Source organism: Festucalex cinctus, chromosome 4 (genome assembly GCF_051991245.1).
Source record: "Festucalex cinctus isolate MCC-2025b chromosome 4, RoL_Fcin_1.0, whole genome shotgun sequence".
Taxonomy (NCBI): Eukaryota; Metazoa; Chordata; class Actinopteri; order Syngnathiformes; family Syngnathidae; genus Festucalex; species Festucalex cinctus.
Window position 1 is genome coordinate 7,364,821 of NC_135414.1, and position 20,526 is coordinate 7,385,346.

At 38.2% G+C, this 20,526-nt stretch overlaps 2 protein-coding genes across 7 annotated transcripts in view; one reads left to right on the forward strand and one right to left on the reverse strand.

Moving 5' to 3' along the window:
• myo1ea (myosin IEa) overlaps positions 1-15,938 on the forward strand; it is a 58,131-nt gene extending 42,193 nt beyond the window's left edge. The window contains exons 15-29 of one of the 2 annotated variants that reach the window (XM_077518528.1): positions 1,778-1,863; positions 3,496-3,577; positions 3,813-3,919; positions 4,713-4,811; positions 5,718-5,862; positions 8,993-9,107; positions 9,186-9,355; positions 9,431-9,576; positions 9,753-9,899; positions 11,199-11,359; positions 11,442-11,522; positions 11,640-11,835; positions 13,259-13,294; positions 13,550-13,719; positions 14,827-15,938. In XM_077518528.1, coding sequence (XP_077374654.1) covers positions 1,778-1,863; positions 3,496-3,577; positions 3,813-3,919; positions 4,713-4,811; positions 5,718-5,862; positions 8,993-9,107; positions 9,186-9,355; positions 9,431-9,576; positions 9,753-9,899; positions 11,199-11,359; positions 11,442-11,522; positions 11,640-11,835; positions 13,259-13,294; positions 13,550-13,719; positions 14,827-14,903 — 1,818 coding nt within the window. In that variant the 3' untranslated portion in view covers positions 14,904-15,938. The remainder of the gene's footprint in view (positions 1-1,777; positions 1,864-3,495; positions 3,578-3,812; positions 3,920-4,712; positions 4,812-5,717; positions 5,863-8,992; positions 9,108-9,185; positions 9,356-9,430; positions 9,577-9,752; positions 9,900-11,198; positions 11,360-11,441; positions 11,523-11,639; positions 11,836-13,258; positions 13,295-13,549; positions 13,720-14,826) is intronic. The other variant, XM_077518529.1, reaches the window with a different exon arrangement.
• Positions 15,939-17,872: 1,934 nt separating this feature from the next.
• rnf111 (ring finger protein 111) overlaps positions 17,873-20,526 on the reverse strand; it is a 41,287-nt gene continuing 38,633 nt past the window's right edge. For all 5 annotated transcript variants that reach the window (XR_013283134.1, XR_013283132.1, XR_013283133.1 and 2 more), the window contains one exon: positions 17,873-19,072. Coding sequence is in view for 2 of the 5 variants with exons in the window: in XM_077518534.1 (XP_077374660.1) it covers positions 18,955-19,072 (118 nt within the window). In the remaining 3 variants the exon portion in view is untranslated. The remainder of the gene's footprint in view (positions 19,073-20,526) is intronic.

Genomic DNA, 20,526 nt, shown 5'->3' on the forward strand with positions numbered 1-20,526 from the left:
TTCCATTATTTCATTAGAAAAAAGTATGTTTCTACCTTATTCCGTTCTTTCGTAATCGCCATTTGAAAATGGGTCATTTGAGTGACATTGAGCGAAAATTTAAAAGAAAAGATACATTTTCTCCACAACAGTGACTTTGATACTAATATGTTTTGTTTAGTGATGCTCCATCAAATTAGATTTAATGTTACAAAGGCTTTGATCATTCACGTCAGCCTTGAAAACGTTCTATTTCATCAGATTGCGTCGTGTTTTATAGCTCTAGTTAGGGCCCGAGCAGCTACCGCTGCCATCTGCTGGCCATAGTTAGTGGGTGTTTTTGATTTCAGAACTCATTGAACTCATTGCGCTGCACTTGGACGTTGCACTGACCACTGATATATTAACACAAAAAAAAAAAAAAGTAGTTGACGTCACTTAACGTTTATGGTGGCATACATCGTGATTTAACTAAACGTTATTAAACTTTTTTGGCAGTCAAAGAGTTAAACTCAAGATTAAATGGACGGTCAGAGGTATGCATGTAACAATTGGCGATCGATCACCTGTATAAATGAAGCTCGTCCATCACTTTAACACAGTTTTTTTGGCACCAAGATGTCATGCAAAATGCTATAGATGGGCTAACAAAAAAATAAGATTCTTGAACACAAACTGTAGAGCACCACAATTACGGTAGATAATAACAGTACTCAAAGGCATATATTCTTTATCCTCAGTGAGTTACTTATAGTTGTTGCGAAGTTCTTCTTCATTTGTGTCTTAAGTCTTCATGACTGTATTATACTGCCACCTGGTGGCTCATTCAGATACACCAGAAGGAGCTGCAATGGCTTATAATGCTTAAACGGTTCAATCAATTCTTTACATTCTGTTTGTTTTTATGAAGTACAACACTGCAGATTTTTTATTTTTTTTATATATATAATAAAAAAAAATACAAATTACAATTTTAAATTTTTGTTGTTTTTTGTTGTTGGGGAAGGCTGGAACCGATTCATGGCATTTCCATTCATTTCATTGGGGAAAGATGATTTGAGATATGAGTGTGGTTCTGGAATGAATTGTTATGAAATTCTATTTTATATTTGAGGTCAGTCCTCGTCGTCCTCCATATATTTAGAGCCCAAAAGTTCAGCCCACCTCATATAGTGGTTTGTGGTGTGCAGCATTATTAAATTGCTATTTTAGTGGTGACAGGATGGGAATCGCTGCTGCTCCCTATAAATGTAGCTTACCCTTCTGGAGATTATGTCATCGTCTTTTTTTTTTTTTTTTAGGTTTAAACTAACACTTCTATAGCATGCCTGCTTTGGCTATTTATATCGGTTCGGCACGCCTGTTACGTAACAACTTGAAACTTAATACGCTGCCATATATTTTTTTTAATATTCCCATTCATTTTCGACCCTTCCCGTCAGCCTCCTCCTCCAGATGTTGGTGGCCTCGGCCTGGCACACATGCCGCATGTTAAATGAGCCATACCATAATGACTTGAGGGGCTCCCATGACCAGTCTTTAAACATTCCTCCATTCTCAGCCTACGAAAGTGGAGGGATAACACGGCTGAATTTATGCTCCGCTTTTAATACTACAACACCTGTGAGGCGTAAAGGTTTTTTTTTCTTTTCCCGAAACTCATCTTTCCCCAGTCTCATAAAATACAATCCATCGATTTTAGAGTCGTATTTATTTTCCCACATGTGGAATTTTCATCAAGCTGAAGGTTTAAATGGTGTAGCTTAACGTTCCATAATGGCCCTCTCCTCCTTTCCAGGTGTCCTACGACGCCGACGGGTTCTGTGAAAGGAACCGAGACGTCCTTTTCACTGACCTCATTGAGTTGATGCAGAGCAGTCAAATGTGAGTCGTTTTGAGTTCATTGCAGTTGCACCTGTGATCATATCAGATGTGTTCATTAGTTACTTCTATGACAGTGTCTACAGTTTGGAATTTGTCATCCTGTATTTTTTTTAATGATAGGCTTGCTATCATAAAGAAAAGCAACATTTCCAAAAATCTAGATCTAATTTGAGTATAGTAGACTTGTGAAGTGTCATGCGATCAGCTTTTAATTTGTGTTGCTGATGTGAGATGTTTTTTTTTTTTTCCATTTTGATCTCTTAAATCTGGATGAACATCACTTCCTACATGGTAGCCTAAGAATTCTGGGTGGGCAGGCAAGCGGGATTATGACATGAGCTGTGGAACGCGTCTGGCTGCAGTCAAATATGCAGCTTTCAGGGTCAACCCCAGTCTGGCCCTCCCTACGGGGGGGCATCGTTGAGTGGTCCGCTCGGGTGGTGTTCTGGTTCATCGGGATTTCCGTGTGTCATAGGGGCCATCTGTTGAAAGCGTACTTTATGGATAACCACTAGCCCCACCTCCTTTGTCAACCAGCGTTTTGTCAGTTGAGACACATGCTTGAAAATAAAAATTGTGCATGCAGCATTCCATACACTCGACAGTGGTACCTTGACATAATTAAGTAGATATGGGAATTGATTTAAAAAAAAAAAAAAAAGTGATTCAGTTGGATTCCTTATTTATTTTCATTGGGCTAGGGAATGAATGAAAACAGGCTTATTATGGTTAATGACCTATCAATTCATTTCGAGGAAAACTGATATGACAGAAGTAAATTGAAATTCAATGTACCACTATACATGCAATAAAATGTGTGGCCGTCATAAAAGGAGTCGGGTAGGAAGGGAACCGCCTAGTTCTTGAGCGCAGCAGGTTTCAAAAGAAGAAAGAAGTGACCAGTGTCAGCCTGGTGTTATTTGTGCACATAACCTGCAGGGCCTTTGTTCTCCTCCCGCCCAGATTCGAGGCTCACATTCAAATCTAAATAAACCTACATGGAGAACAACATAGGCGAAGAATTCGGACACAAGAAAGAAAGATAAAAAAAAAAAAAACAACCTGTGTAAACTGTAGAGTATTGCCTTTGTCATCTTTGCACAATATTGTAAAACAAGAAAAAAAAAAAACAGTAACAAATTAAGTGTTTAATTGCCTTGATTCAACCTTTGCAGTGCAATGTGACCTGAATGTTTGAGAATTTACACAGACATAAAGAAAAAAGACGATTTTTAGCAAACACATTGGAATTTTTAATTGATATTGCCACAGTAAACTAAAAATGAGTTTGACAATTATGCTATTTGGAGGTTGATTATCAAATTAATTGACAAATATTTTGTCAGCCTCTTACCAGTAAATGAAGTAAATGAATTCTGAATGAACGCCAACACATTTGTGTTTCCACTTTCACAGGGAGGATTTCTTCCAGTGAGTGTGAAAAAGTCATTTCCTAGTTTAACCATCGACACATGTGACCTCGGTTGGATTTGAAATGTAAATGGTTGACGTTTGTTCAAGGCCCTTCGCTTGTTGAATCATTAACTGCCTTTTTAGTTTTGGGCTGCCAAAGGATGATGTTGAATGGATGATGATAGCGACTGACTCTGCTCACCTTTGCCCCCCTAACAGAGCTTTCTTCAGAGCTCGCTTCCCCGAGAACCTCAATGCGGAGAAGAAGGGTCGGCCCACTACTGCAGGCAGTAAAATAAAGGTGTGTGACTGTGTTCATATGTATGTTTGTGTGTCTGTTTTTTTTTTTTTTTTTTTTTGTGCAGGACTAGGCGTTGGGGCAAGATCTGGTCCGCCACATCATTTTATGTGGCCACTAAAGCAAATAATTTGATTTTTTGCTGAGTTAATTTGAATAAATATGTCACATAATTAATTGCACAATAAGTCTTCTGCAGGGTTACATATGAATGATCTTGCTGTTTTCAACCACCTAGAAACAAGCCAATGACCTTGTGAGCACATTGATGAAATGTACTCCCCATTACATCCGCTGTATCAAACCCAACGAGACCAAGAAGCCCCGAGACTGGGAAGAGGGCCGGTAAGCAAGCAAGTCACTCAAAACTCTTTCTTTTTCACCTTCCTGCCTCCTGCATCCTTTTTTTTTTTTTTCCCCTTCTCCATCTAAAGGCCATCTTACTGTGAGGGACGCTCCCCTTCTTTATCGCTTTCTTTCAGTTTCCCGCTTAGAGGGCTGAAAAGTACTTATTCTGTATTGTTCACAGTCTATGAACTTCCTGTTGAGTCGGACTCATTAATTAGCATTGGAACCGCTGTTTTGACAGGAAGTCTGTGTGTACGAAGTAGATCACATGTTGGTGGAAAAAGTAGCTCATGTGCATACGGTTGCAATGTGCTAAGTTATGTAGGTGGATTCCCAGTCGCAGCAATGTACAATGTGGAAATCTACCGGCGGGATTGGTGCCAAAACATCTGCCAAGCCTGATTTATGTGTTTATATACTTAGTTAGCTAGTTAGCATAATTACACAAGAAACTACAATTTGAAATATACTGTGAAAATGACCAATTAACAAAAGAGAATTAAAGTCAATATATTTGAAACACCAAATTGTTAACCAAACAGTATCATTTGTTGTGACAATTATCGTAATGTAATACGAAAAGACCATAGACGGGCTAACAGCAACTAGCATAGCATGTTATAGTATTTCTAAAGTTTCATCAGCAAAATATCAAACAGGATATACTCTAAATCGGACTTGTCTGTATACTGTGAAAATCCATTAAAACAAAAATTCAATTATTAATCTGTGACTAAATACAAAAAGGTCAGCAGTCATTTTGTTGCTTCTTGTGTTTTTGTTTGTCCAGTGTGAAGCACCAAGTTGAATATCTGGGCCTGAAGGAGAACATTAGGGTAAGGCGTGCTGGCTACTCCTACCGCCGCGTCTTCAGAAAGTTCCTCAACAGGTAACACAACCTCCAGCATGGAAAGTCCTTCTCGTTGCCAGAATCTGCTCGTTCATAAGATTTTCAAGAACCACTTTTAGCTATTTGGGGATTTTCCAATCAAACTTGTAGGTTAGCATCAGTTGCAGTTGGATATTTTATGGAAAACACTACTGTAGTTTATATTCTTTAATGTAGCATTTATAAACGAGTGAAAAACATTTAAGGAAAAAAAAAGCAAACAAGACAACACAATGTAACAAAGTCAGATAAAAGAGGATCAGCATTAATGATGGGCAAGTTGGAACAATTCAACATTTGGCTGTAATCACGTTGCCTAATAAAACTACTTCCTTGATTAGGATAGATGACGCGTAATCTTTAACTGGCCTGTTCAAAGGCCTTCTGACTGCCAGATACAATATACAACGTTGCTCTATTTTTTAGAAAGCTTTGTAAAGTGTTTGTAATGAGTGTTTTTCATTTTAGCATAATGGAGATCGCAATGAGCAGAACCTTCAACCTTCATTTGGTCTCATTAGTGAATGAAATGTTTAAAATTGTGGAACCTAAGTATGAAAGCAATTACATGCAATCTAGACTTCCGGCATGTTTTGATGTTCTCATGCTAAAGTCTGAATGTCTTGCATGTCTATTACAAACTATGTGATTCAAACAAAAAGTACGGACAAGCAGACTGCAGATATTGCAACTTGATACTAAGGTAGCTGAAAATAAGAGTACCAGGAAAATGTCAAAACCTACAAGAACACAAACAACATCCAATTTGGAACAGTAACCAACCTCGAAGCAATACAAAATGCAGCTCAGAAAACGGAAATGTCAAACCTCCGTGAACCCCAACCCAACAGAACTGAGTGGATCTGGACAGTCCTCAATGAGACTTGCCAATCTTTGTTTTTGCAGGTATGCCATCCTGACCAAAGAGTCGTGGCCGTCATGGCAAGGCGACGAGAAACAAGGCGTCCTTCACCTCATGCGTTCTGTCAACATGGACCAGGATCAGTTCCAGCTGGGCCGGACCAAGGTGTTTGTCAAAGCCCCCGAGTCGGTACGTCTGGTCTTGGAGCGTTCACCTGCTCTTTTTTTTTTTTTTTTTTTTTATCATTATAACTCCACTAAGGACGTACAGTCACCTTATAAATTTTTTTAGGGGTGTCAAAATTAGTACTTTAATTTTGAGTTAATGTCATGTTCCTTTAATACCACAAATTTATTTAAAATGCGCAATTAATGACGGCCCCTTACTTGGAAAGGCCTGTACCGGAGGAATTCCAGTCGCAATGCAGCTGACACGTCCACGTCAAAATTTAGCAGTAATAATAATGCATATATTCGCGGAGGCTCGGGTCAAGTTGTATTTTACACTTTTAAAAATGCAGAATTTCACAAATTACTTCATATTAAAGATTAGCTAGTTCTTAATATGAAAAGAAAAATGCACTCAGCTGTCACCGTCTAACAAATGCAACTATGAATAAATACATCTAGTGGCAGAAAAATGACCTCAACACAAATCACTATCACACTTGTTTTTTTTGTAGTTCAGTACATCTTTTTGACTAAATTTTATGAAAAATTATGAAATTACTATCAGTGACTAAATGATGCAGCCATATTTCTATTAGTTTAACATTTTTTTCACTTTTATGTTAGCAAGAGTATGAAAACTTTTTTTTAATGTACATTTAATTGTACATTTAGAACAGATAAAAAATTTGCGATTAATTGTGATTTAACTATTGAAGTATGGCAATTAATTATAATTAAAAAATTTAATCGCCTGACACCCCTAATATTTCTATTGAAGTCTAACAGTGTAGCAAGTCCTGCCACAAATTGTGAAAATTGCAAGAAATTCACACCCCACAAAGATGTCTAATTGCTTTGAGATGACATAAGATGGCGGCAAAGCACTACATGGAGCTCCTTAACTCACTTCATAGATCCTTGGGAACAAAATACGAACACAACAACAGTCGTTCTACTAGTGCACTGAATTGTCTTACTAGTAAAGCCAAAGTACGTGGGCATGGAGGGGGAGGGGGATATGGAATAAATGCTCAAATGGCTTTCCATAGGCATCAAATCACGGGCGGTTGGTGGACGTAGGGGAGGAGACGCCACCCGAGCCGTCGTCCCGCGTCAGCATTGACTCAACAAAGTACGCAGTGTGGTTGCCGAGTTGACACAACATCCAACAGGCTTGTCGTTTTCCACCCGGGCCTTTTTTTTTTTTTTTATGAAAGCGCCACTTGTGTCGAGTATACGCTCGCGCTTGTTGTGATTTGTATACATCGCATCGCACACGCATGTGTCGAAATGAATGCACAGACAACGTAAGTCTTAATTCATCCTCACAGCTGACGCCGAATGTTACTTATTCACCAGCGGCCTCCCCCGACCGCCTCACGCTCAAAGTTCACGTCACCGAGGTGCGCTTATGAAAGTCAAATATGACACGCAATGAAAGTGGCTGACAGCCTTCTCAAAACAAATCTTTCTCCACGATAAGACAGAGGCGGGCTAATTAGTTTTCGGACTGAGTATTTTTTTTTTTTCCTCCTGTCGGACGAAACAAGTGAGGATTGTTAGATGCTAAAGCCAGATGGCCGCAAAGACCTAAAGTGGTGATGGACAAGCTGTCATTCATATTGTGAAACCTAATACATTTATATCATCTATCTACATGCAATGATTGCATCATTTTTGTGTTTCAATTATCAGTTGCTTCAAGGGTTATAACAACGTGGCACCCATGCTGTGTGGTTATTGTTGGTAGTGATGGTGTTATGGCATGTACTGATACAGAGACTGGATGAGACAGGATGTTTAGTCTTGCAGTCTTGGAGGCCACGCAGTGTGATTGCGTGTTGTTGATCGTCTCACAGGAAATTACATGTAGAATAACCCTCAAAACAACTGGTTTTCTTGAACTGGGAAAATGACAATTCCATAAAAAATGTTCACTCCATCCACACTCCATCAGTTTATCCCTTCACTGTATAAATGAAATGTGCGTAACTACTTGTTGCTAGGCAAAATTTGAGGGGAATAATCATTTCAAACTGCTTAAAAATGTTTTGATTTTGAATATGCATAATTTGAAAGGGTTCTCTTTTCATGCGCAAGTGTTTTGAAATTTACTAACTTTTCTGTGTCTGTTTTCATCTTTTGTTTCATCAATTGCTTAAGCATTGTGGTAATGAGCAGTCAACTTTTTTATGCATGAGTTAATTACAAAAGGTTCTGAAGCAAAAAGATCATTGTCAATATTGACTTTTTTGCATAAAAAGTGATGATTTCCCTCTGCAATAAGGGTTAATTATATGGTACATGTCAAACTATTTAAAAATGCTGAATCAGCAACATCAGTGAAACGCAAAATTGGAGTCATCAGCAATGCTTTTCTTTCACCACAGCGCCATCTGCTGGATCAGCCAGAGCACTCTGGCAGAAAACCCGTATGTTCAAATATGGTCCATTTAATTTTTTCCCAAATTATTATTATTATTATTATTATTATTATTATTATTATTTATTTATTTATTTGTACTCATTGTTAACTAATTTCGCAGGGCGTTTTTACATTTGTACTTCTATAAAATCGTTGATGTCATGTTTGCTAACTCAAGCAAATAGTTTTGGTTTTTTTTCCCATTTCCTTAAAACTTGTAGTAATTTGGAGATGCAAGGTTTCTGTCCAACAATGACCATATTTTACACTGGAAAGAATGTGACAAAAAATGTATACTGTAATAATAATAATAATAATAATAATAATAAATTCCATTTGTAATGCACCTTTCATCAGCATGATCTCAAAGTGCTACAGAAAATAAAATAAAATAACATAAAAAGAAAATAGGGAATAGAATAAAATCGTATTCTTAATTAAATATCATAGGCCTTTCTAAATAAAAAGGTTTTACTGTACCTTCTTTCATCTAGTTTAATTGTTTTGCCTGTCACTGTGGGAACACTATATATGTTGCTGGTATAGTTAGATGATACATTATATATAGATTCAAGTAAAATAGGATCATTTCCCACCTAATGATTTCTCACTTCATTGTTTGGGAATCGTTGGTATACAAACTGAATGTCTTTTCAATGTTAATGTATTGTAGTCCATTTTGTTTTGTGATTCATTTCAAATTGATTGTGCCCTCCTTTGGCAGCTCTTTCTGCTCGAGGAGACCAGAGAGCGCAAGTTCGATGGCTATGCCAGAAGCATCCAAAAAGCCTGGCGGAAATACGCGGCCCGCAAGAAATACGTCCAGATGCGCGAGGAAGGTAAGTGAGGTGTCACCTTTCGGTCCAGCGTGCATTTTGCGGTTTGCTGACTGCGTGCGTGTTTGCGTGTCTGTGCAGCGTCTGACCTGCTGCTGAATCACAAGGAGAGACGGCGACACAGCCTGAACAGAAACTTTGTGGGAGACTACCTGGGGATGGACGACAGGCCCGAGCTACGCCAGTTTTTGGCCAAGAGGGAGAAGATCGACTTTGCAGACAAAGTCACGAAATATGATCGCCGCTTCAAGGTGGGTTTGAATGTCGGCTCTTCACTTTTGTTTGGATTTATTTTGTATTCAAGAATTCTATTTCTCGACATTCAGCCGATCAAGAGGGACTTGATCCTGACGCCGAGGTCGGTGTACCTGATAGGAAGAGAAAAGGTGAAACAGGGGCCGGAGAAAGGACAAGTGACCGAGGTGCTCAAGCGGAACATCAACGTGGAGAGAATCTTGGGCGTGTCCATGAGGTACCAACTCGTTCCTCGAAAAGCCGTTTGAGCATTTCATCCATATCCTTCATGTCCAATTTGTGGTGCAAGTACTAATATGCTTTGTATTCTGAATAAAACCAATAATATGAAGATAGTCTTAACAATTTGTAACCTCCAACATGTACATTTTCGGGTTATTTCCCCCCCCTCAGCACCCTGCAGGATGACTTCATGATCCTACACGAGCAGGAATACGACAGCCTGTTGGAATGTGTCTTCAAGACGGAGTTCATCAGCTTACTGGCCCGCAGGTTCGAGGAGAAAACCCAGAGGACTCTACCACTCAAGTTTAGTAACACGTAAGGACGCACACAGGCACACACTCGCAAATCCAAATAACACAGACAACAACTGCTATAAAAGGCCCGCGCAACCCTGAATAAAAAAATGTGGAGCGAACTATTCAGCCATGTATTGAAAATTGCACAAGAAATCTATAAAATATTCATGTTCATGACAGGTCTGTGAGTATGCAAAGTTTGATGAGTTTTCGCCCATGTTTAGACCTTCGAAAACAACAGAACTTTTTGTTACAATCAGTGCATCGCCATGGCAACAGCGTGCGACAAGGCTTTCGATTAACTTTTCATCTTTAACATCTTAAGATGAAAGATACCAAGTTAGAAGACGATCGGGTAAATTCTGTAGGAGGAGTTAGTTAAAATATGACCCTTATAAAACGGCCAAACAAATAGTAATAGATTCCAAAGAAAATCAAAATGGCGGACTTCCAGTTAGGTTTGGCATATGGCTCAAAACGACTTTCTTGTACCTTTGAGGGATGTTACATATGCCTCCAAATTTTCGTAGGGCTAGGTGAAACGTGCAACTGGGAATGCTTCATTATGTAAGAATTTTGAAACGCAAAATGTGATGCCACATCTCTGGGGGACTTCCTATTAGGTTTAGCAAAAGGAATGCTTCATTAAGTAGGAATTTTGAAACTCAAAATTTGATGCCCTGCCCCCGTCATACAGTATATTGAAAACATTCAATTTTTTTTTCTTTTTTTTTTTTTTTTGTTTGTTTGTTTTTTTTGTTTTTTGTTTTTAACCCTGAAGTTTTCCGAGGTGTTTGAAGTCAATCGGGTTAACCGTGAAGGAGAAGGGGGCAAAAGTATGACCCCTGTGAATGTGCAAAAAGGGGCCAAAATTGGACATTCAAATACTCAAAGCTCACTTCCTGTTAATTTTAGGGTACAGCTACCAAACCCTTTTTTGTTTTTCTCGAAGTGCTACATGGTGCCACCCAATTTTGGTAGCCGTAGGTCACACATGGCGGGACAGGGCTCTGTTAAACCCATGTAGGGGGCACTACAAACCCATTTTTTACTTGTGTGTGGCGACAATAAAATATCAAATTTTTTGCCATGTCCGATTTGTCTGTGTGTGTAGAGTTTGGTGAGTTTTCATTTGTTTAGTGTCTCAAAAACGTGATAGTTTGCGGAGAAGAAAAGGGCTGCTCGGGCCCTAATAAAGCTTCAATCAAATAACTGCTACTTAACTCAGCTTTCTTTGGATAGAATAGTTATGTCGACTAAAGAAAGACAGATGCATTTTCGCTCAGAAAAGTTGAACGTCTTTTTCTTTGGACGTTAGACTGTCATTGAAGCTGAAGAAGGAGAACTGGGGCATCATAAGTGGCGGAGCCGGCACCCGGCAGGTCACCTTCGTCCAGGGTCAGGGAGACATGGCCATGCTCAAGCCTACCGGCAAAAATCTGCAGGTCAGCATCGGATCGGGACTTCCTCGGAACACGCGTGAGTAGAACCACATTGGAGTTCTGAAAATGAGCCATGATGATGTGCACAAAACTCAACTTCCTTTGCTTTCCTTTGTCAGGTCCCTCCAGGCCTATCAACACCCAAAGACGCACTCGAACACACCAGAACACACCGTCACGGACTGCACCGGGACCTCCAGGTTACTTAATTCATTATATATACCATAATGTTATTCTTCCAAATAGCTGAATCAGCATCAACCTCAAAAACAAAAAATCAGTCAGGCCCTAATCTTTTCCCTCTCTCCTCTTGGCAGTCGCTCACCAGAACGGCAGTGTGAAGAACACCAACCACATGGCCAATATGCGCAACTCGCTCTATCAGCACCAGGGCGATGCCGTGCGCCCGCACCTCCCCAGCAACCTCAGCCAGCCCAGGGAGAGGGGCAGCGTGCGACCGCAACCTGGACCCAATCTGGACTTCCTCAGGGTTCCCGATCAAGGAGCTGCAGGGTGAGGAATCTCAAGACAAAGACAGCGGTGCTGATGTCAGTGTTGAGGTTGGCTAGCATGTGCAGAGGCTCTTGATATAATAGAGATGTAACAATAAGCACAATATCGTGATGTTAAAGCTGCCACAGTATCCTCATGTTCACGATACTTAAATGCAACACATCTGTTAAAAAAAAAAAAAAAAAATCAGGTTGATTTCTATTTGTGCAGTTCTAGCACCCTCTCGTGGCTAGTTTTTTTGTTGCAAATATTTTCATTAGGGATGTTTTGGCCCTTCTATGTTTAAAATCTACACTGTCAGATGAAGGGGAACGGAATTTGCCTGTGAAGCAAGTCAATATGTGGAGGAACTTAATGTGTGCGTGCATTAACATAACATAATAATAATAACAATAACAATAATAAAACATAATAACATTGTTGTTATGTACAAAAGCACAATAGTGTTTTTTTGTTTTTTGTTTTTTTTACAATATTGTGACCTTTTTTAAATATCACCAACCTCCCCACAATATTGTGATACTTATCGTATCGTGAGCTTCATATTGTAATAATATTGTATCGTGACATTTGGATATCGTTACATCCCTATTGATAAAGGTGATTTTAAACGACACATGATTCTGCACAAATGAGTCATTCCATTTGTATTTTTATTTTTTATTTTTTATGTTGTCAACAAAATAGGTCATACACCTGCAATTTGACTCTTTTAGCATTTTAGGTGATGCTGCGTTTGGCACAATTGTTACTGATACTCAGGAACCTGGAAAACATTTTAAAAATAGTACTGCATAATTCATTTACAATTAAATAAATTACATTACATGTGAACAATAATTTTACTCTACTTGTAATAATAGGTTTGCAAACAATACTGTTAGTTTTTGCTCAAGTGTACAAGCTAGCTGTGTTAGCTGCTATGCCAACTGGTTAAGAACAAACTTAGCTTTGTAATAAAAAAGGAACACTTTGATAATGTTACGTCTTTTTCTGATAATGAGTAAGAGGGTAGAGTTGGTTTGAGTGAAACACTATTATAACAACAAAAATGGGAAAAATATGAAGAATAGAGGAGGGGACTTAGCAGGTAAGCATTGTCGCGCAAACCCCTTCCTCTAGATGACAAACATTTTAGTAAAAACTTTGTTGCGTAATTTCTACTATTTATAAATGTCTGCCAAGGAAGCGATGAACACATCTTACAGAAAAAAGATAATTTTATATGTTATATGTTATATTTTGATATGTAAGTGTTCCATCAAGAAAATGTCCTCCGATTGTGGATGACGCATACACATAGTAAATAGCGACGGCATCCAGGACGAGGCCTTTTCCAGGGTAATGTTGGTCATCATGCAAACACGTACACGCACTGTCTCTCTTAAGTTGACATAATTTGGATAATGTACTCTTTTTATAGCAATGGAGTCAGCGGAGCAGCTTCAAATGGAAGAATGTGAGTGTTTGCTGTGTTTTGGGTGGCGGTGAGATCACAGTAGAAAAGGATTTGAATTACAGACGCCTTACTCCGCTGCGACGCTTTCAAACATCCCATAATAGCAAAGCGGTGTGTGTGGATTTTTGCGTGTGTGTATTGTCTACAGTCATTTCTTTTATGACCTTTTGGACGCGTGAACGATGCAAATAATAACACGCAGCGAGACAGCTGTCATAGCGCTAATGCACGTTGCTACTGTTGTGTGGTCGTCAGAGCTCACCGACCGTCAACCACCAGACCTCCACCAGGGGGCGGACGACCCAAGCCTGCACCCAAGCCTAAACCTCAGGTGCCCCAGTGCAAAGCCCTGTATGCTTACGACGCCCAAGACACGGACGAGCTCAGCTTCAACGCCAACGACATCATTGACATCATCAAAGAGGGTATGTGAGCGTCACGGGAGACATTTTAGCTTGTCATTATGTCGGACAATCCGCAGGCGTCTGAGGCACTCGGCATCCAGACTGCAAATTAAAGGCGCCTGCTCAAAAGCCACCACTGGCTCATTAACTGCATCGCCCTCCACACAAACAAAGCCAGTATACACATTTAACGTGCTTCTTTTAATAGATTTGTCACTTAGTAAGTTTAAATATTACTGACATAAGCTATTTCTCATTTACATTAAATTGTTTTTATGGAGAGGAAAAATTGTTGCCCATATTTAAATTAATAATTAAAACATTTAAATGGGAATACTGGAATGTAAGTTTTAAATAAACTGATTTTTGATTTTTGAGGTTTTTTTTTTTTTTTAAATCAAATTGGTTTAGATAAAAATAAACAAATATTCATAAAATATTTACATATGCATTAAGTTGTTCATAATTTTTATAATTTATATATAAATGTTATACATTAATCAAATGTTAATTTTTAAATAAAAACATTTAAAAAAGAAAAAAAGAAATACAATAATAAAAGATGGGAACAGTTAATTATTAAAATTATTATATTATTAAAATTATACTGTTTTACTTAAACACTTACAATTTTTATTTGTATTTTTGTATGCGGTAAAACCCATCCTCACGGATGCAATAAGTGAAATCCGTGTTACAGAAGTACCCTATTAAAATACACCCTCGACATAATTTAAACACACTTAAAATAATACACATTTATAAATCTTTAGACCAAAATATTGTACAGTACTCATCCTTCTGTGTTTACAAGTAAATAAATCATTTTTTTCCACCAAAATAACTTATTTCACAATATACTACATCAAAAATCATTATAAAATGAACATACAGCCATCACTTACTGTCGGCGTAAAAAGCAGGATCAGCAATGAATTGAGAATTACACTTAAATTACATTACAATGAAAATTTGAATCATTTTTGTTACCATTAAACTATGAAATGTATTTTTGTTTTGTAATACAAAAAGAAATGTATATAAATGAAAAAAATATAAATAATATTTAATCTAATTATTATTCAAAATAAATAGACTTAATCTAATGACACTCTCTGATTGTTTCAGACGCTTCAGGATGGTGGTCAGGACGTCTGCGAGGGAAGCAAGGCCTTTTCCCCAACAACTACGTGGCCAAGATCTAGAAGGTCGACGGACGGACGGGACGAAGGAGTCTTGTCTGTCCGCCATTTCTCCGCGCGGAGTGTCTAGAAGCACTGTGGGATTTCTGGGTGAATCCTCCACTACTGCCTTGCATAGTCCATGAATGTAAACTCTCTTTGTGGTTCCTCTTCGCAAGAGGACTACTTTTGTCCTTTTCGGAAGTGCTGAACAAAAACATAACTATTTATTGTATTTATACAAGATTTCTGTCCTGATCACCTTTTTGCTAAGGAACCCTTACAAAATTACAGTACGCATAATCTGGGAACAGGCTGTGATTTATGGGGGTTTTTTCGTGGTTGTTTTTAAATCGTTCTTAGCCTGAGATGATTCCAAAAAGATGCCATCATATTTATTTTGTCAATGCAAAGCTCGCAGGGAAATAGATGTCAGTGATTTTATACCATTTTTAGACACCAAAGATAGTAAGCATCTCTGTGTGTACTGTAACCCGAGAACACTGTCTAGTGTGTTAGCACTTTATCAGTACAGGTACTACTACCTTAGACACACATTTTGTTGAGTCACGTAATGAAGGCCCAATGTGATTTTTGTTTACACTTTAAATTGTATTTTGAGCTCCCTTTCTGTATATGTGTTCACGGGGAAATGTCGTTTGAGCATTTAGTCCTAAAATGAAGACTTGTTTTATGTTCGTCTGAATACTCACAGGGTCGCTTTAAGGCTTCTCTCACACATGATGGTGTTCCCTTTTTATTGTTTTGTGTTCACAGCAGAAATTTATTTTTCTTTTTTTTCTTTTTTTTCGTATTTGTGCACTACAAGTTGCATTTTTTTTTTTTTTTTCACATTCCGCTCACTTGGTTATGTTTGGCAAAATAACCACCGTGTGCTCAAAGTTGCTTCATTAACTGCTGGGACTTCATCATCACTTTGGATCTGGGATGGTTCAAAAGCATCCTTGTGCAATACAAGAGTTTTTTTGTTTTTTTGTTTTTTTTGTTTTGTTTTTTGTTTTTTTGTTTTGTTTTTTTAATAAAGCATGTATTGTTGAACAGTGTTTGCCTTATTTTTCTATGAGTGTTCCAGTACCGACTGAATAGTATTCAACAATTGGCCAGCTATCAAAACCATTCTAATTTTAATACTAGTTTTTGCAGGGCATCGTGGAAACTATTTTTACCTTAATTCCTACATTTCCACATTCTCCAAGAAAATAATTCCCATTAAAAATCTAGCCAGATTTAAACTGTTCAAGACATCTTAGGAACGATCTTACAAATTAACACATTTTAACAGCAAAATTAACCATTTTACATACAGTATTACTATTTAACTCTTCCTTCCATATTTATCCCCATTTCAAACCATTACAACTAAAACATTCAGCTAATTTAGAACATTTCTGGAAGCTCTAACGTAAGCTACACGTACTTTATAGGTTACCGTCTCAATTTTCCAAAGCTTTTATTGGGGTGACGTCACATAGAAATGAGAAATATCGTCTTAATGTTCCAAAGCTTTTATTAGGATGACGTCACATAGAAATGAACAAATCAAAGGTAAATGTCCCACATTGTAGCCAATGTATGCTATACACATCGTTACATTGTTCAGTTCACAAAGTTGCAAGGAGAAGAAACGAAGCTGAGGCATTTAATCAGAATAACACCCGTGGTAAACATTTCGCTTGTTCATTAAGGAGGTGAGTGATATCTATAACTATTGTGTGAGTACATCAAACGCCCACATTCGCATACAGTATTTGTACATTTTATTTTGGAACTAAAACGCGAATTAGCTGGGTATTTTTTCTGTGTTTGTGCTTAGACCAAATCAATTAAGTAAATTATTACTGGTGCTGCCCTGCGATTGGCTGGCAACCAGTCCAGGGTGTCCCCCGCCTACTGCCCAGAGCCAGCTGAGATAGGCGCCAGCAACCCCCGCGACCCTTGTGAGGAATAAGCGGTCAAGAAAATGGAAAATGTGAGAAATATTGTCAGTTTAGATTGTTAATGTGTTCCTATTATCATTAAATTGTTTGTTTTTTTTTGGGGGGGGGGGGTTTCGTCATTGTGAATGATTTGTGAACAGCTAAAAAGAAACCAAACCGAAGCTAACTTCGTAGCGTTGCTGTACTGACGTAACAGGTGTTGTGCCGCATTTTTTTTTCACTCTTAAAGTATCATGCTTTTATATTTTTTGGGTTCATTTACGTTTTTACAATTTTAGTCCATATATATCGTTATTTTGAACAATAAGCGAAGTGCGCATCTCGAATTCAATGTGAATTATGGGTAGCGGCGTGGCCGTGGTGCATTGTGTGTAGGCGAAACTACCAAATGGTCATTGAAAATGAATTGGATCCGATGGAATCGGCTCTGGTAGAAACGTTTCAACGGCTGGAAAGTTGCTGTTTTTTATTAACATGCATAGATGTGGTTTACTGATATCGGGGACGTTGACTTGCAAGCTTTAACGTGTACAGTTAGGCAAAGATTGTCACCACTCTAATCTCCGCCATACAAATTGATAGGATAGTTGCTAGCCTCGTTTTTTTCCCTCGCGCATGCGCAAATTTAATGCGCACTTCGCTTATTGTAAATGGACAATTTCCAGACGGTCTGTAGCCTGACGTCATCTACAGGCGACCCCGATACAATCTGGAGGCCCGATCACATCTGACACCGAGATTGGTCGTTGCCTGTTTCTTGAGCACCTGTGATGTCATTTCAGTCGACAGCAAGTGACAAAATGTGTTTATGTTTTTTTAAGTTATCAAATTCTCATTCTAGACAAAACCGCCAAAATGCTGCTAAAAAGTCAAGTACCGGATGGGTTCATCATGACTGCATACATGCTATTAGCATGATGTTGATGCTTTGCCACCATCTTGTGGTATATGTAGTACACATTTGTAGAGGTGCGGTCTGCGGCAGTCATTTTACCATTTTCACTAGAGAACAAAGATGACACAAACCACTCAAACTCAAGAGTTATCCAAGTTTATTAATATTTTTTAAACTAATATAAATCCCACAGAGTATGCTCCAGGTGCCTTTGAAGGGTGTGTGATGACCGCATGTATACCTGCTTTTGATTCATTAAGTACTGCATTTCATCACTCCATTCAAAATAATTATTTTTTTTAATTTACTGTATTTTATAGAGTGGAAACGTCCCCAGCACGCCATCATAATCACAACTCATCCTGTCTTTCTCTTGTGCAATTCTATGCCAGTGAACACTTGAGTGTGTCATCTTTTCCCACAGCTGATGCTCGATTAGATACTGAGTGAGGGGAGTGGGCGGGACACACTATATGTAGCCATCTATCTGTCCAACTAACGAGCTATCCGTGACATGACAACCTGCACACGTGCCGACCAGTCCGGTTTGTGGATGAGGGCATGTGACAATCTTGTCGTGCAAAATGGATGCAACTGTTGAGGGGGCGTAAGGACGTGTGCTGACAAAATACTGTGTGTGCAAGTGTGTATGTACTAATACAGCAGCTGATCTGTTAAACATAGTTTTCCCTAGTTGGGGAATGTCTAGGAATGCTTTTATTTATTAAAAAAAAAAAAAAACATCTTTCACTAACAATCCACATCCTCTAAACAAACTAATCAATACAATGATTGGTAAAAATGAACTCTGCCATGTTGTTGCGGAGGCTGACATTCTAAGTCTAGTAAAACGTGGCGTGGCGGCTTTTACTAGAACAGCTCTCCTCGCCTTGAAGCTCGTGTACATGTGCAAACAAATGCTTTTTGCAAGGAAACATGCAGGAAAACAAAATGACACTTGAGGAAACCATCCAAAAGCTACATAACAGCTTTATAAATACATAGAACTCTAAATTAATGGAGAAGAAGTGAAAGCCGGCACTGTCCAGATGTTGCTAGTTAGTCGAGCTGCGCAAGTAAATTCATTGCCTTCTTTGGTTGACTGCAGTACTCAGGAGGAAATGAGGATGAATATGGCAACTAAAATGTTTTGTTAGAAAGAGACGCGCGCTTGGTGGGTTGGATGGTGGGAGGGAGGTGTGGGGATGAAAATCAAACAGCATCAACTCTCAGCAGACAACTGCGCCTCAATGTCCACTCTGCAGATGGGGCACTTCTTGTTGGTGAGCAGCCACTGGTCCACGCACAGCTGGTGGAAGAGGTGCATGCACGGCAGGCGCCTGGCAGGGGGGAAACGTTTGTTAAGTCCTTTTGCAGATTTGAGCATTATGTAAAATGCATGAATATACTTTTTGTGGTCTGTGGGGGGCAGTGTGGCAACATTGGGCTGAAGTGCACATACCTAAATCTGTACAGTAAATTTAAAATATGATGTGGGACCTTTGTGGTGAAAAATACAATCCATGATGTCTTTGTAGGGGCTCACATGTGCTTCAACTGTCACTTTCTTACATTCAGGTAGCTCCGCCCTGTTTTCTAGGGATGGACGTACCAATAATACAGGTATCGTCCACCCTTTTGGGAACATTTTATAATAAGGAAGTAGAAATTAGAATCTAAAATTAGAGTTGGGCGATATAAACGGTACATTCAATATAAGGTATAAATTTTGCCAAAGGTGGAGATTTTGACTGCACCGTCTTACCGCGGTAGTGCATGTTGATGACGTCATCGTATCTATCCATCACTATTTCAGTCTCTTTGTGTTCTGTTTGCAATGGCCGCTTGTGCATGCCCTTGTGATCTTCAAGTGAATACTTGCTCAAAGCCAGTTGTAGGCTACTATTTTCATTTAAAATATCAGCAATATTTTTTGTTTGCACTATTTTGCACCAGACTGCTGACTTTTAATTTTGATTTGCACAATAAATGTTATCCAAAGTAGATTTATTCTTTTGTTTTTTTAATCAATTTTGCTTCTATAAAGGACTATGTAAACCAGTCAGCAAATTATTTAAAAAAAAAACAAAAAAAACAACACTTAATTCTATACCATGATATATACCGTTACTGTGCCCAGCCCTATTTAAAATTGCAATTAATTTCATGCAATTTTAGGGAAAAATACTATATTGGGTAAATTTTATGGATGAAAAGTACTTGTGGTATCAGTACTTGATTTTGGTATTGGTGACTACTCGAGAATTGAGTACTTATCAGTCTGGGGAAGAAAAAAAAAAAAAAAAAAAAAAAGTGGTATCGAACATCTATAAATCTTTTTCAAATTCAACAATATTTTTGCTATTGTGACATTAAAATGACGTAATGACGTCAAAATGTTATTTTCTATTCATTAAACTAAATGTATCATTGTTAGTTCAATAGTATAATTATATAATATTTAAGTTCTATGTCACATTCAATTTAAAAAAAGGCAATTTGGTAGCTATATATACATTTTTTTGTAGCTTTTCAGTCATCCAAGTTGTGTAATCCAAAATGGTTGAAGTGAGGCAATATTGAAGTGAGTTAATATTTCTTGAATCTGCTTTTTTTTAACCCCCCAAAATATTAAAAAAAAAAATATGTAGGCAATTCCACTATTAAGCTAATGATGCGTACGTTATTTTGCCACTAGATGACCAAAAAAATAAATTAATTAATTAAAAAAAAAGAAAAAAGAAAGAAAACAAAATATAGCCATATCTCCTCCTGACTGCCAGCAATTCAAATT